The sequence below is a fragment of the Myxine glutinosa genome, unplaced genomic scaffold (assembly GCF_964187855.1).
Source record: "Myxine glutinosa unplaced genomic scaffold, kmMyxGlut1.1 SCAFFOLD_1846, whole genome shotgun sequence".
NCBI lineage: Eukaryota > Metazoa > Chordata > Myxini > Myxiniformes > Myxinidae > Myxine > Myxine glutinosa.
Window position 1 is genome coordinate 73,925 of NW_027617941.1, and position 13,412 is coordinate 87,336.

At 43.4% G+C, this 13,412-nt stretch overlaps 1 protein-coding gene across 1 annotated transcript in view; it reads left to right on the forward strand.

Annotated features, from left to right (window-relative positions):
- Window positions 1-8,482, forward strand: part of LIN52 (lin-52 DREAM MuvB core complex component) — a gene marked incomplete at its 3' end in the record, with an annotated part of 30,309 nt that extends 21,827 nt beyond the window's left edge. The window contains 1 exon segment of the mRNA XM_068100113.1: window positions 8,416-8,482. Within this exon segment, the coding sequence (XP_067956214.1) occupies window positions 8,416-8,482 (67 nt within the window).
- Window positions 8,483-13,412: the final 4,930 nt, after the last annotated feature.

The window sequence follows — 13,412 nt, forward strand, 5'->3', positions numbered from 1 at the left end:
TCTCTGTGTGTGTGTGTGTGTGTCTGTCTGTGTGTTTGTTTGTCTGTGACCGCTGTTTCTCGACAACCACGGGTCCGATATACTTGAAACTTGCCAGGTATATTGCTGGGGACCCGAGGATGTGCCTTTTCAAGGTTTCATATTAATCGGACAATTACTTACCGAGATATGTCCAAAAAACGCTTCAACCAATCAGAGAGCAGCGAGCTATCACGTGTGCCGAACGTGGCGATCAGACTCTACCTCGGACGGCACATTTGAGAGCGTATTCATTTATTTCACGTTTGCAAACTATGTTGGCGTTAAACTATGTTTTAATAAAGTTTTAAAACTAATAAAAACGAATTTGCGATTCATTCGCTTTCCTGCGCATTTGTGCACGCGATGGCGATTGCTTTACCAAACTCCGGAAGCCGTTCGCTTTGGACCAAACCATTGCATGTAAATAGAGGGGGGGGTTCTGTGGTCGTTGCGAATGGACCAAACCATTCATGTAAATAGAGGGGGGGGATTGTCACTGTACTCGCAAGCCGTTCGCCGTTCGCTTTGGCGTTGCGAATGAACCAAACCATTTCATGTAAATAGAGGGGGGGGGATATAATTTTAGATAGATATATAGTACGGGCATATATATAGTACGGGCATGCCCTAGTAATAATAATAACAATAATAGCAGTATTAATATAGCGCCTTAGCATGAAATGAACAAAGCGCTTCACAACATATCTTGAAGACTACAACTTACATTACACAATCTTAGAATAATACGACTTAAAGCTACTTTTCAAAAAATACCATTAAGTTACTTTGGAAATAAATGTGTTTTGAGTTTTGATTTGAAAGTTTTTATGTTGTGTGAGGTCCGAATAGTTATAGGTAGTTTGTTCCAGAGGGCAGGTACTGAGTAGCAAAAGGCTTTGTCCCCGTATGGCATATGAGTTCTATTACAGACAAGGAGAGTCTTATCAGCGTGTGATCTTAAGTATTTGGCGTCATTAGAATGAGTGTGAGTATTAAAGACAATACTCACATTATTAAGTATTATTAAAGACAACAAACAAAGCCAGACAATAAAATAGAGCGTTCCTCGTATGTATTCAATGCAAGGCCAGAAACGCGCGAAGGTCGGACAGGAAACAACATGGCGTCCACAGACCACGTGACCAATTTTTTTCGGACTCTTCATGTCGCAACTCTCTATACAGGGACTCTAGCCCCGAAGACCCAAAACACCATGAAGACCCAAAACGACCCAAATGGGCCCGAAGACCCAAAACACCCCAAAGACCCAAAACACCCTGAAGACCCCCAAAGACCCAGAGTAACCAAAAGACCCAAAAGCCCCTGAAGACACTGAAGACCCAAAAGATCCAAAATACCATAAAGGCCCAGATTATCCAAAATACCCTGAATAATTAAATGGCCCCGAAGATCCAAAACACCATGAAGACCCAAAACACCACGAAGACCCAAAACACCATGAAGACCCAAAACACCATGAAGACCCAAAACACCATGAAGACCCAAAACACCATGAAGACCCAAAACACCATGAAGACCCAAAACACCATGAAGACCCAAAACACCATGAAGACCCAAAACACCATGAAGACCCAAAACACCATGAAGACCCAAAACACCATGAAGACCCAAAACACCATGAAGACCCAAAACACCATGAAGACCCAAAACACCATGAAGACCCAAAACACCATGAAGACCCAAAACACCATGAAGACCCAAAACACCATGAAGACACAAAACACCATGAAGACACAAAACACCATGAAGACACAAAACACCATGAAGACACAAAACACCATGAAGACACAAAACACCATGAAGACACAAAACACCATGAAGACACAAAACACCATGAAGACACAAAACACCATGAAGACCCAAAAGACACCAAAATGGTCAAAGATACCTATCCCTCTGAAACGACTTGTGGTGAGGTGCGCGGAGAGCGCCGAGTCACGCTAGTGTGTAATAACTAATAACGTCGAAGGTGCAGTTCTAGTTTTTTTTTGAGAAAATGTTTGGCTGGTAGGGTCATTCATATAGCTCTATTTTTCTAACCGGGACGTCAAGTATAAAATATCAGCCACCGATGGAAAGAGGCGAGACCACCCAATCACACTGATTTTGTTGTCCTTTTCTTAGGGAGCACTACAGTATGCAAAGATGCACGGAATCTCGTCATGTGGTACAGAATTTAAAGAGACCAGGTCACAGAATTTGGCGTTTTCAGTTTTGCATTAATTCTTGCTCTTTTCAAGAAATCTTCATCAGATTAAACCTACATATGCCTTTTTTGAGAAGAAAAGTTTCTCATTTCGTTTGGTTTTCAGCGAATGTATTCAGATCATTTTCTCAGAAACTGACATTTAGTTCCTGAACAACGAATATTTTGTCCAATAGTTAGCAGAATCGATCTTGTTTTTCTTTTCAGATGATGCCTGTAGCTAACCAGTTCACGTGGTAGGTTTATCCAGACATGGCTAGGAGGTAGTCAGTAGTTGCTTCTTCGTTTTAGCTGGTGTAATGCGTTGTGCCTGCTATTATCAAACGAATCAGCATTGTATTATTGTGTTGCAGGTCTCCGCAGGTATGATTAAGACATATGGCCAGTAGAGACTCAGAGGATGAAGCCAGCGGCACTTGATGTATCCTGCCTGTTCCGCCCCCGACAAAACGAAGGAAAATAACAAACTACGAAAAATGTTTTCTTTGTCAAGAAGATATGGAGGAGGTTCTTCGAAAGGCAAAAACATCTTCCATAAGAGTTTGATTCCTGCACTACATCAACGGCAGGATGAGTGCTATGAGCATTTGCTGCCAGATTTAGAGGCACTGAAAACTACAGATATATACAAGCACTCAAATTGCTACAAGGCATGCACGAGCAAGCACAATCTGGATCTCATTTAGAAGAGATGTAGGCCATCTCATTCTCCTTCGGAAGCATCACGATTTGACATGACATTATATGATTACCTGCCAGGGAGACAAATCTGTGCTCCTTTCTTTTTGAGATTTGGTGCCAGATGGGACAAGCAGACCCACAGCAAGGTCTTCACCTAGTACTTGGTGGAGGTTTTAAGGATGGGGAAAAGTGTGTGGACATCACTAAAGGCAAGTGTGACATATTCCATCCAGACCCTGGCATCTGACCATGAAGAGAGAGACACCAGTATGCTGCTGCATGGCAGGCATGCCACCTCTGAAACGGACAGACTTATTATCCAGTCTCTGGATACTTATGTGGTCGAATACTTTGTGTTACCAATTTCAAGGACCTAGGATGCAAAGAGCTGTGGTTCTGACCTGGGGCAAAGGACAAAATGTTTTTCACCCCTCAGCCCAAATTGGGCTAAGGGGTATTGTCGTCACGAGCGTCGTCCGGGCGGGCGTCCGGGCGTCCGTCAACTTTTCGTTTCCGTCAATTTCAAGGAAAACGGCTTGTCCGATTAAATCCATTTTTGCAGTGTGTGTTGGGGTTGAGTAGAGGAAGGTTCCTTTCGAAAATGGGCGCGCTGCAATTTTCAATATGGCTGCCACGGCAGCCATCCGGGCGTCCATCAACTTTTGGTTTCCGTCAATTTTGAGCAGAACCGCTTGTCCGATTAAATCCATGTTTGCAGTGTGTGTTGGGGTTCGGTCGAGGAAGGTTCCTTTCGGAAATAAACGCGCTGCGATTTTCAATATGGCCGCCACGGCAGCCATCTTGAAATTGGTTTCCGTAAATTTTGAGCAGAACGGCTTGTCCGATTAAATCCATGTTTGCAGTGTGTGTTGGGGTTGAGTAGAGGAAGGTTCATGGGCACGCTGCGATTTTCAATATGGCCGCCACAGCAGCCATCTTGAAATTGGTTTCCTTCAATTTCGAGCAGAACGGCTTGTCCGATTAAATCCATTTTTGCAGTGTGTGTTGGGGTTGAGTAGAGGAAGGTTCCTTTCGAAAATGGGAGCGCTGCGATTTTCAATATGGCCGCCACGGCAGCCATCTTGAAATTGGTTTCCGTCAATTTCGAGCAGAACGGCTTGTCCGATTAAATCCATTTTTGCAGTGTGTGTTGTGGTTGAGTAGAGGAAGGTTCATGGGCGTGCTGCGATTTTCAATATGGCCGCCATGGCAGCCATCTTGAAATTGGTTTCCACCATGCATGGGCTGAGGGTGTTACGCCCGCCTTGCGGTGCTATTTATTGTACTATTGGAATGGGTCTGGATGGCCTGCCCCACTGTGGTATGAGGCAACACTGACTCAAGAAAATAATGGAACAGATACAGATACAATGACTGATTAATTCTTGTTGTTTCGTATGCAGCCCGTGGCTGCTCATTGTATCATTTCTGGAAGCACGGTTGTGCCGCTGATGCAGTTCCTCCGTTACCAGTAACTTGGTACTCATTTGCCGACCTCGGAAGGGTTTTATCTGCTAATTACGTACTATTGGAACGTGAATATGTCTATTAATTGCGTACTATTGGAACGTGAGTACATCTACTAATTACATACTTTTGGAATTTGAGTACGTCTACTAATTATGTACGATTGGAACGTGAGTATATATATTACGATATATTGGAACATGAGTACATCTACTAATTATGCTCTATTGGAATGTGAGTACATCGACTCATTACGTACTATTGGACCATGAGTACAGATGCCAATAATGCACTATTGGAATGTGAGTACATCTATTAATTGCATTGTATTGGAACGTGAGTACATATACTAATTATGCACTATTGGAATGTGAATACGTCTACTAATTACATGTTATTAGAACGCGAAGACTTATCCTAACTAGATGGTATTCATAGAATACATACCCACGCAGTCGACTTGCTGTGAGCCAACTCGTTTTATTTTATTTTATTTTTATTTTGATCCAATATGGCTGCCAGACCATGTGACCAATGATGTCATAAATTTACATTCTCCAATATAATTGTTGAATAGATCACGATCAAGAAATTTCAAACTGATCAGACTAAGCATTATACTTGTCGAATTATGACGTAATCGCTATCACTGATTCTCCATGTGGTGTTCTTTACAATGAGCCCAGTTTCAATTTTTTCCATGGTGTGGTTTCGAGATGTAGAGGTACAATTTTTTAAAAATTTTCAAGATGGCGCCCATATTTCAAGACCGCTATTTGGAGGTATATGATGCCATAATTATCACTAAAATTTCCTACACGAGGAGATGCATACAATGGTGAAAATTTCGTGTCAATGGGACCAACGGTTGCCGAGAAAATGAATTTACAAAATGCAGAAGCTTACGTACGTATGACGACATGCGTACGTACTCGACCGATCACTTAACCCTGCTTTTCGCTTCACGAGCGCAGGGTAATTACGTACTATTAGAACGTGAGTACATATACTAATTATGTACTATTGGAACTGAGTACGCAACGAAGGCTGGAAAGGGTGGAAATGCGAATGGTTCGGTGGATGTGTGGTGTATCGTTGAGAGAGAGGAAGACAAATGATGAATTGCGAAAGATGATGGGAATAGAGCCTGTGATGGATGCTGTGAAGAGGAACAGGTTGAGATGGTTTGGTCATGTGTTGAGGAAGGATGAAAGTGACTGGTTGAGAAGAGTGATGGAAATGAATGTGGAAGGAAGTAGAGGACGGGGAAGACCGAGAAAGACTTGGCTAAAGATGGTCGAAGAAGAAATGCGGGCATGGGGGTTAACAAGGGGAGATGCAGAAAATAGGGCAAAATGGAGAAGATTGTCATGGGACCGCAAGGCTAACCCCCGCTCTTGCAGGGAAAATGGCCTTAAAATGCCTGTTGTTGTTGTTGTTGTTGTTGGAACTGAGTACGTCCATTAAGGTATGAATTACATATTTGAACCTGTTTAGTACCTATATTATTAATTACCAGCATACAAACACCAGACAAAATATTCCACACAAAACACCTGACTGGTGAGGATCTGCAATCTGATTGCTCCATCTGTATTTTTTATTATTATTATTATTGGGCAAAGTCTTGGACTCATCGGTATTTGTATGACTGAAGTTGAGTTTGGTTTACCTTTTGCTTTGATCTTGTTAGTTATCCTCTCCTCTCCAATCCTCTCCAATATCCAATCCTCTCCAAGAAGTTCTGTCACTCAAGCTTTTGGGTCTCACTATCTGCCATGATCTTTCCTGGGAAAACCACATTTCCAAGCTGTCCTCCAAAGCCAGTCGCCGACTGGGCATCCTCCATCGTGCGAAGTCCTTCCTTGGCACACCTGAGCTCCTCACCACATACAAGGCTTTCATCCGCAGCTCAATGGAATACTGCTCTCCCCTCTGGGCTTGTGCTCCTGCCTCACACCTAGCTCGTCTTCACGCTGTTGAAACCAAAGCGTTCAGAATCATTGGAATCTCCCGGAGATGACGCTATCTCCGAGGGCCTTTCACTTACTCACCGCAGGCAGGTTGGTGGTCTTTCCGTCTTCTACCGACTCCTCTCCGGCCTTGCTCCCCCAGCTCTCTCTGGGCTTTGTCCCCCAAATATTCCTACAGGTCGCACAAGATCTGCCTGCAACCCTCTTATGGTTAAACTGCCAAAATCAAGACTCTCTGCTCACCTTCACTCCTTCATTCCTCTTTTCTCCCACCTCTGGAACAAACTCCCTCACTCTCTTCAATCCCACTCCTCCCTCCAGGTCTTTAAAACGGCTGTTCACCACCATCTCTTATCTTCCCCAATCCAAAACCTTGATCTTTTCTACCCCCGCTAATTTCACCCCAAATCCACTTTTTTGAGGTGACTTTTGTCTTCTTTCCTGGAAGTCCTTGGTGTCCTTGCGTTTTATACCTATCCTGCCTCCCCCCAGGCCCTCTCCCTCCCACACATCTCCCGATGTCCCTGCTCTCAAATGTTGTATTTGTGTGCTTCCTCCCCTTCTCTCCCCATCTTGTCGACCGCTCCCCTTTTTATATACTTTGTTTGCTTGTTTGTTTGATTTGTTTCTTTGATAAATGTTAGCTCTTTCACGAGCCTCGACTCTGTATACAAAAAAATATATATATTGGGGAGTACTTAATTTGGCCCTTCCTGCGCCAGGGAAAATAATGTGTTATATTCGGGTTATAATCAGTTATATTGGGGAGTATTTAACTTGGCCCTTCCTGCTCCGGGGCAAAACAGTGCTGCCCATTCTTGTATGAAACATTTTTATGGTTTTATTATTGTGTTAGTTTTATTCTATGTTGAAGTGAAACCTACTGTGGCTCATCGCAATTGACATAACTCAACTATGCAATGCAGTATCGAGTTTCAGTTTGCAACTTTTAAAAGTCTTTTACATCAGTGCAATGAAAAAACATAGGGGCAATACACCTGGCACTCACCTGGTAGAATAAACATTTTACTGCACCGGCTAAAGGTATTTTAAACCAATTTCAATGGTTGCTAGAAGACAGGGCAACATATAGAATCATATGAACATAATCATAAGACTTTAAACAGACAAACAAAAAAATACTTATTTCAGGGGGGCAACTCCTCCCCCCCTCCCCCAACCCCATATACCTCCTCAGACCCCAAATTTTCTAATACCTTGAACTAACATTGATACATCATGGGTGATTAAGGTTGTGGTGAGATTTCATCGAAATTGCATGTGTAGTTTCTGGGAAGGAAGCAAATACCTATTTTGAGTGGTAACCCCCCCCCCCTCCCCCACGTAAACCCCCAAAGGGGCAGATTTTTTTTAATGCCGTGAACAAACTTGTACAGCACTGGTGGTGAAGGTTGTGGTCAAGTTTCATCGAAATAGTATTTCTGGTTTCAGAGGAAAAAGCAAATTCCTCTTTTGAGGGTCAAACCTGGATCCACTTTGACCCCGGTAAACCCCCTTAGACCCCGATTTTTTTTAAAATGCCGTTAACAAACTTTAGTCACAACACAACATATATCATTTGTGCCAAGTTTGGTCACAATCCCTTCAGCGGTTTCGGAGAAGTAGTTGCAAGTGTTTACGGACTGACGGACTGACGGACTGACGGACTGACGGACTGATGGACGGATGATGCGCCATCGTATAAGCTCCCCTGAACTTCGTTCCAGGTGAGCTAATAAAACTCTATGTGATTGAAATGTAAGGTGGCAAGCCAACATTCGGCTTTAAGGTTTTACATTGATAAAGCTGTGCCTTTTAATAAAAGCCATTGCAAGGCATTGATTGCTTTTATCTCTGAATGATCATGCAATTTTTGATGTCAAATTTTTTTCAAACTTGATTGCATTTCAATGGTTGAAATATACTGCAGAAAACGATGTGATGAAGACGAATGTTATTATTTATTTGGCGAATGAGAAGGAAACGTGAAACTGTATTGATTAATAATGCTCTCTTGTCTGAACCCATTTTGACCTTTTCCAACAGCCAATCACATCATCTCCTCCAAAGTGGTTGGCTGAGGTGGAGAAAAATGATCTTGACATGTTGCAAGGCAAGTTAAATATACATCACAACACATTTTGCAAAAGAAAAACGTAAATGTTTCATTTAAAAAAAAAAAAAAAAATCCCTTTTTAAGGCCATTTTCCCATTAGAGCGGGGGTTAGCCTTGTGGGCCCCATGACAATCATCATGGTTCCCTTTTTGAGACAATGTTTTTATGGCCGGATGCCCTTCCTGACGCCAACCCTTTAGTCGCCTCTTACGACACGCAGGGATACGGTGTACCTATTCTAAACCGGGGCACACACCGGCAAAAAAAAAGGAGATGTTGCATATTATCTGTATATTGTATGCAGCATGCATGATTTTTTGATCACCTTCCTCCCTTCATTCTCTGTTCCTCTTTGTCTGTGTTTTAATTGGTATCTGTTCTTTCATATGCAGCACAAGGCTGCAGATTAGCAACATTGGCTGAGGGCATGGCTGTGCCGTTGATGCAACACCTTCTGTAGGTTAGGGCAGGCATTTGGAACTTGGTCAGGGTGCCGGGGATAGCTCACCTACTCTTTGTGAAGGAGGCCGTGGGATTTTTCATGTCCACCAACTAATGCCGACAGACGGGACTCCAAGTTTAACGTCCATCTGAGGGATGACATACACATTGCGGCCTCGCCCTGCCTGCAAGACACCACGATGACAGTTTGCTGGGCTGAGATTCAAACACAGTCAAGACTGCTCAGAGGCGAGTGTGCACACCTTCAGGCTATCCTGTCAGTCCTAATTAGTGCACCTTATTAGGGCAGAGATGAACGAGCGCAAAGAGAGAGTAAAACGGGCAGAATTTTTATGAATGCTTGTGTTTTGCAAATGTTGGGGGAAGTGCGGGGTTGACATGGGTTGTGATGTGCTCCTAACACTACATGTTTCTAACCTTTATAATCCTCGTCATTTATAATTGCATTCACCTCCCTTGCATTGGCTTTGCCTCAGATCAGATATCTGTTGAGCAGACTGCAGATCATTTTTTTCTTTGTTTATCTTCAGGGGGATAGAAAATGTAGGTTCAGTGAAGAACAAAGTGAAAGAATGTTAAAAAAAAAAAAGAAAAGGCAATGTACTTACAGTGGTACCACAGTTGGGTACAACAAGCATGGGAATGAATGAACAGGAAAAGAGGGTTGGGTTCAACAGATAGAAGTGGAGTAAATGGTAGCCTGAAAGTAAGTGTTAGGTAGGGTCAATGTGGATATACTGTCGTGGGCAAAAAATATTGGCACCGTTGCATGTTTTGCAAATAATGCACCATTTCTTCCAGAAAATTGTTGAAATTGAAAAATGTTTTGGTGTCCACATATGTATTTCTTTGGTTTGCAGTGGAACAAAACAAAAAAAGCTGAAAAAATTACAAAATCTTAGCTTATTCCACACAGAAATCCTAAAATGTCCCAGACAATATTATTGACACCTTTTTGAAGTTATGAGAAATAATTAGATTTCAAGCAGGTGATTCTCCTTTACTTTGGAAGTGAACTCACCTGTGGTGAGTTGCAGGTGCCTGCAACATAAAAATCACTCATTTAACCAGTTTGAACAGAGAAAAGGTGTCATTCTGCTATTTTGTGTCACTGTGTGTACCACAATGACAATGGCAAAGAAAGAAAACCAGAGAATTGTCTGAGGAGGTCAGACACAAGATTGTAGCCAAGCTTGGACAATCTCAAGGCTACAAGACCATCTCCAGAGACCTTGATCTTCCTGTGTCCACCGTACGCAATGTTATCAGGAAGTTTAAGGCACATGGCACTGAAGCCAACCTCCCTGGACGTGGCCGCAAGAGAAAACTTGATCGAAGATTGCAGCGAAGGATTGTTGGAATGGTGGAGAAAGCACCTCGATCAACTGCCAAACAGATTCAAGCTGACCTTCAGACACAAGGTACCATCAGTTTCAACTCGCACCATCCGTCACCAACTCGATGAAAGGGGGTTCTATGGTAGGAGACCCAGGAGAAAGCTGAGAAAGCTGAGAAAGCCCAACTGGAGTTTGCCAAAATACACCTGAACAAGCCAAAATCTTTCTGGGAGAATGTCATGTGGACAGATGAGACAAATTAGAGCTTTTTGGTAAAGCACATCATCTCCATCTTTACAGAAAATAAAATGAAGCCTTAAAACAAAAGAACACCTTCCCTACAGTCAAACATGGAGGATGTTCAGTGATGCTTTGGGGTTGCTGTGCTGCCTCTGGCACTGGGTGCCTTGAATGTGCGCACGGCATCATGAAATGAGGAGATTACCAACGCATTTTGGAGCGCAATGTTCAAACCAGTGTCAGAAAGCTGGGTCTCCGTCAAAGGTCATGGGTCTTGTAGCAGGACAATGACCCCAAACACACTTCAAAAAGCACCCAGGAATGGGTTCAAGACAAAACACTGGACTGTTCTGAAGTGGTCAGCAATGAGTCCAGATCTAAATCCCATTGAACACCTGTGGGGAGATCTGAAAACAGCAGTTGGGAGAAGGCACTCTTCAAATCTGGGAGAACTGGAGCAGTTTGCACAAGAAGAGTGGGCCAAACTGCCAGTAGAGAGGTGGAGGAAGCTCGTTCATGGCTATAGGAAGCGCTTCACTGCAGTTATTGTGTCCAAATTCTGTGCTACCAAATATTAAGTCTACGGTGTCAATAATTTTGTCAATGCCATTTCTTTTTATTTTCCGATTTAAATGGATATATTAAGTTCTAAATCAAAAACAAAGGTTCTGTAATATTAACAGTGAAATAAAGAATTGTGGAGAAAAGGACTTGTCAATTTCAACTTATTTTTTTATAGAAAATTGTGAGTTATTTGAAAAACGTGCAAGGGTGCCAATATTTTTGGCCACGACTGTAAAATACCACATTTGGGGATGGAAGATGACATGAGAACATTGTGCACCGTGTGCTTGAAGCCATGGAGGTTAAGAAAACGACCGAGCAGTTGTCAGAAGGCAGTTCCACAAATTGGAGAAAGAGGATCAAAGGATTTGAGGTGTGCGGTTACCTTAGATTTAGGGAGTTGAACCAGGGTGGGGTTACTGGGAGAACGCCTGTGTGCAGCAGCTGGGACGGCCTGGAGGCCTGAAATAGCAGAGGAGGAAGAGTGGTGGTAAAAAACGAGATAACATTGATCTGCCTGTCGTGTGAGAGCTGCAGGCCTTGTGCTTCTGTCTCATCATAGTACGTGTCAATAATGTGATTGGGCTTCCACACAATGCAAGAGAGACAGCTGTGATGCTGAGATGCAAGCCCTTAGGGGAGAGCAGCACTCCATTCAGTTACAGATAAAGGCTTTGTTTGCTATGAGTAGTTTTGATTTCTTTTGGAATGATTTTGGATGTTCAGTCTGTGGTTGACAATGGAAGCTAGCTTTGCTTCTGGTCAGCCAAGGAGAAGTCATACTTGACGTTGAGGCCTAGAAACTTTGAGATTGAACCTTTTACACTTACAGTGACTGACCATGAACATAGATTTGATGAATCTTCCTGACTGAGATTTGGCAGTATTGAAAGGCATGCTCCATTTGTCAGACAAGCTTCTAATTCATTCCAGGTTATCATTGTGATGCAGCTGTTGTATTTCAGTCAGTGGGATGGGGTCATGAATAACAGTCATATTGTTACGTTTATGGGGGGGGGGGGGGGGGTGGGGTAGAGATCACCTTAGAAAAGATAGGACTGTATAGAAAAGTATAGACCATGTATGAGTAGGAAGCAAATCTCGATGTAAGGATGTAGGGACCTGTTAGCTTAAGGATTGTATTTGAATGTGCACGATATGAGGGTCATGTTGGTGATCAGAGAGTTTAAAGTTAAGGAAAAGTGTGTTAAAACCTCTTGTAAACATCCACTGGGCATGCCGGGTGACATCTCTGTATAACAGAGTTCGCACCAGCCCAGAAGAATGAAGAAGAAAGCTATGGGATTCTGCCAGGCAAGGAGAGAGGGGGAGGAGCCCAACGCCTGGAGGGGTGGTGGGTTGTCAAGGGAGACTACGGAGGAGCTGACAAAAAGGCACATGAGGATTTAAGCGAGATCTGAGGAGAAGGGGGAAGAGCCAGGAGGAGCGGAAACAGTGTGCTGAGGAGCAGAAACAGTGTGCTGAGGCGCTCTCGGTTCAGTGCTGAGGAGCTCGTGTTTTTGGTGAGGAGAACTGTGGTGTTCTGAGGAGATTGTTCTTGCGAAGAAGGAGGAGAGCTTCAAGGAGGTCATCCTGCCTGCCTGCTTTTGCCCTGGTGCTGTTCTCATCCTCCCCCATTGCCGGTTGATTGTCTTTTTCGTCTCATCACCTCTTCGTCATCTTGCTGTCACCTCATCACCTCGTTCATCGTCTTGCTCATCTCATCGCCTGCTCTGCGCCAGTTTTATCGGATTTATTTTCCCGCTCCGGTTATTTTTCGGGAATAAACCCATTTAGTTTTAAAAGAGATAAGGTCCATTTCATTCCCCGAGCCTGTGCGCGAGCATAATAATCATCATAATTCGGAATGCCTCAGAGATTAAGCCTGTTCTTGCATTCTAAGTTGAGGCTCATGCAAGAGCTAACACGTAGAACATTTCATAAAGGGAGTGGGCGATCAGAGGGGGAGAGAGAGGGAGGGGAGCACACCAACAGTAGAGAACAGGGACATCGGGAGATATGTGGAAGGGAAGTGGGCTGGGGTGGGGTACTCGTGATAAAAAGATGGACACTACAGGGGCTTTCAGGAAAGAAAACGGAATTTCAGGGAGGTGGGTTTGGGGTGGATTAACGGGGGTAGAAAAGATCAAAGTTTTGGATGGGGGAAGATAAGAGATGGTGGTGAACAGCTGTTTTGAAGACCTGGAGGGAGGAGTGGGATTGAAGAGAGTGTGTGTTTTTTTTTTGTTTTTTTTCAGAGGCAGCAGACTCCACCCTCTACCATGACATTTGTCATGTAGCAGCCTCTTCCCTCTCTTCGGGCA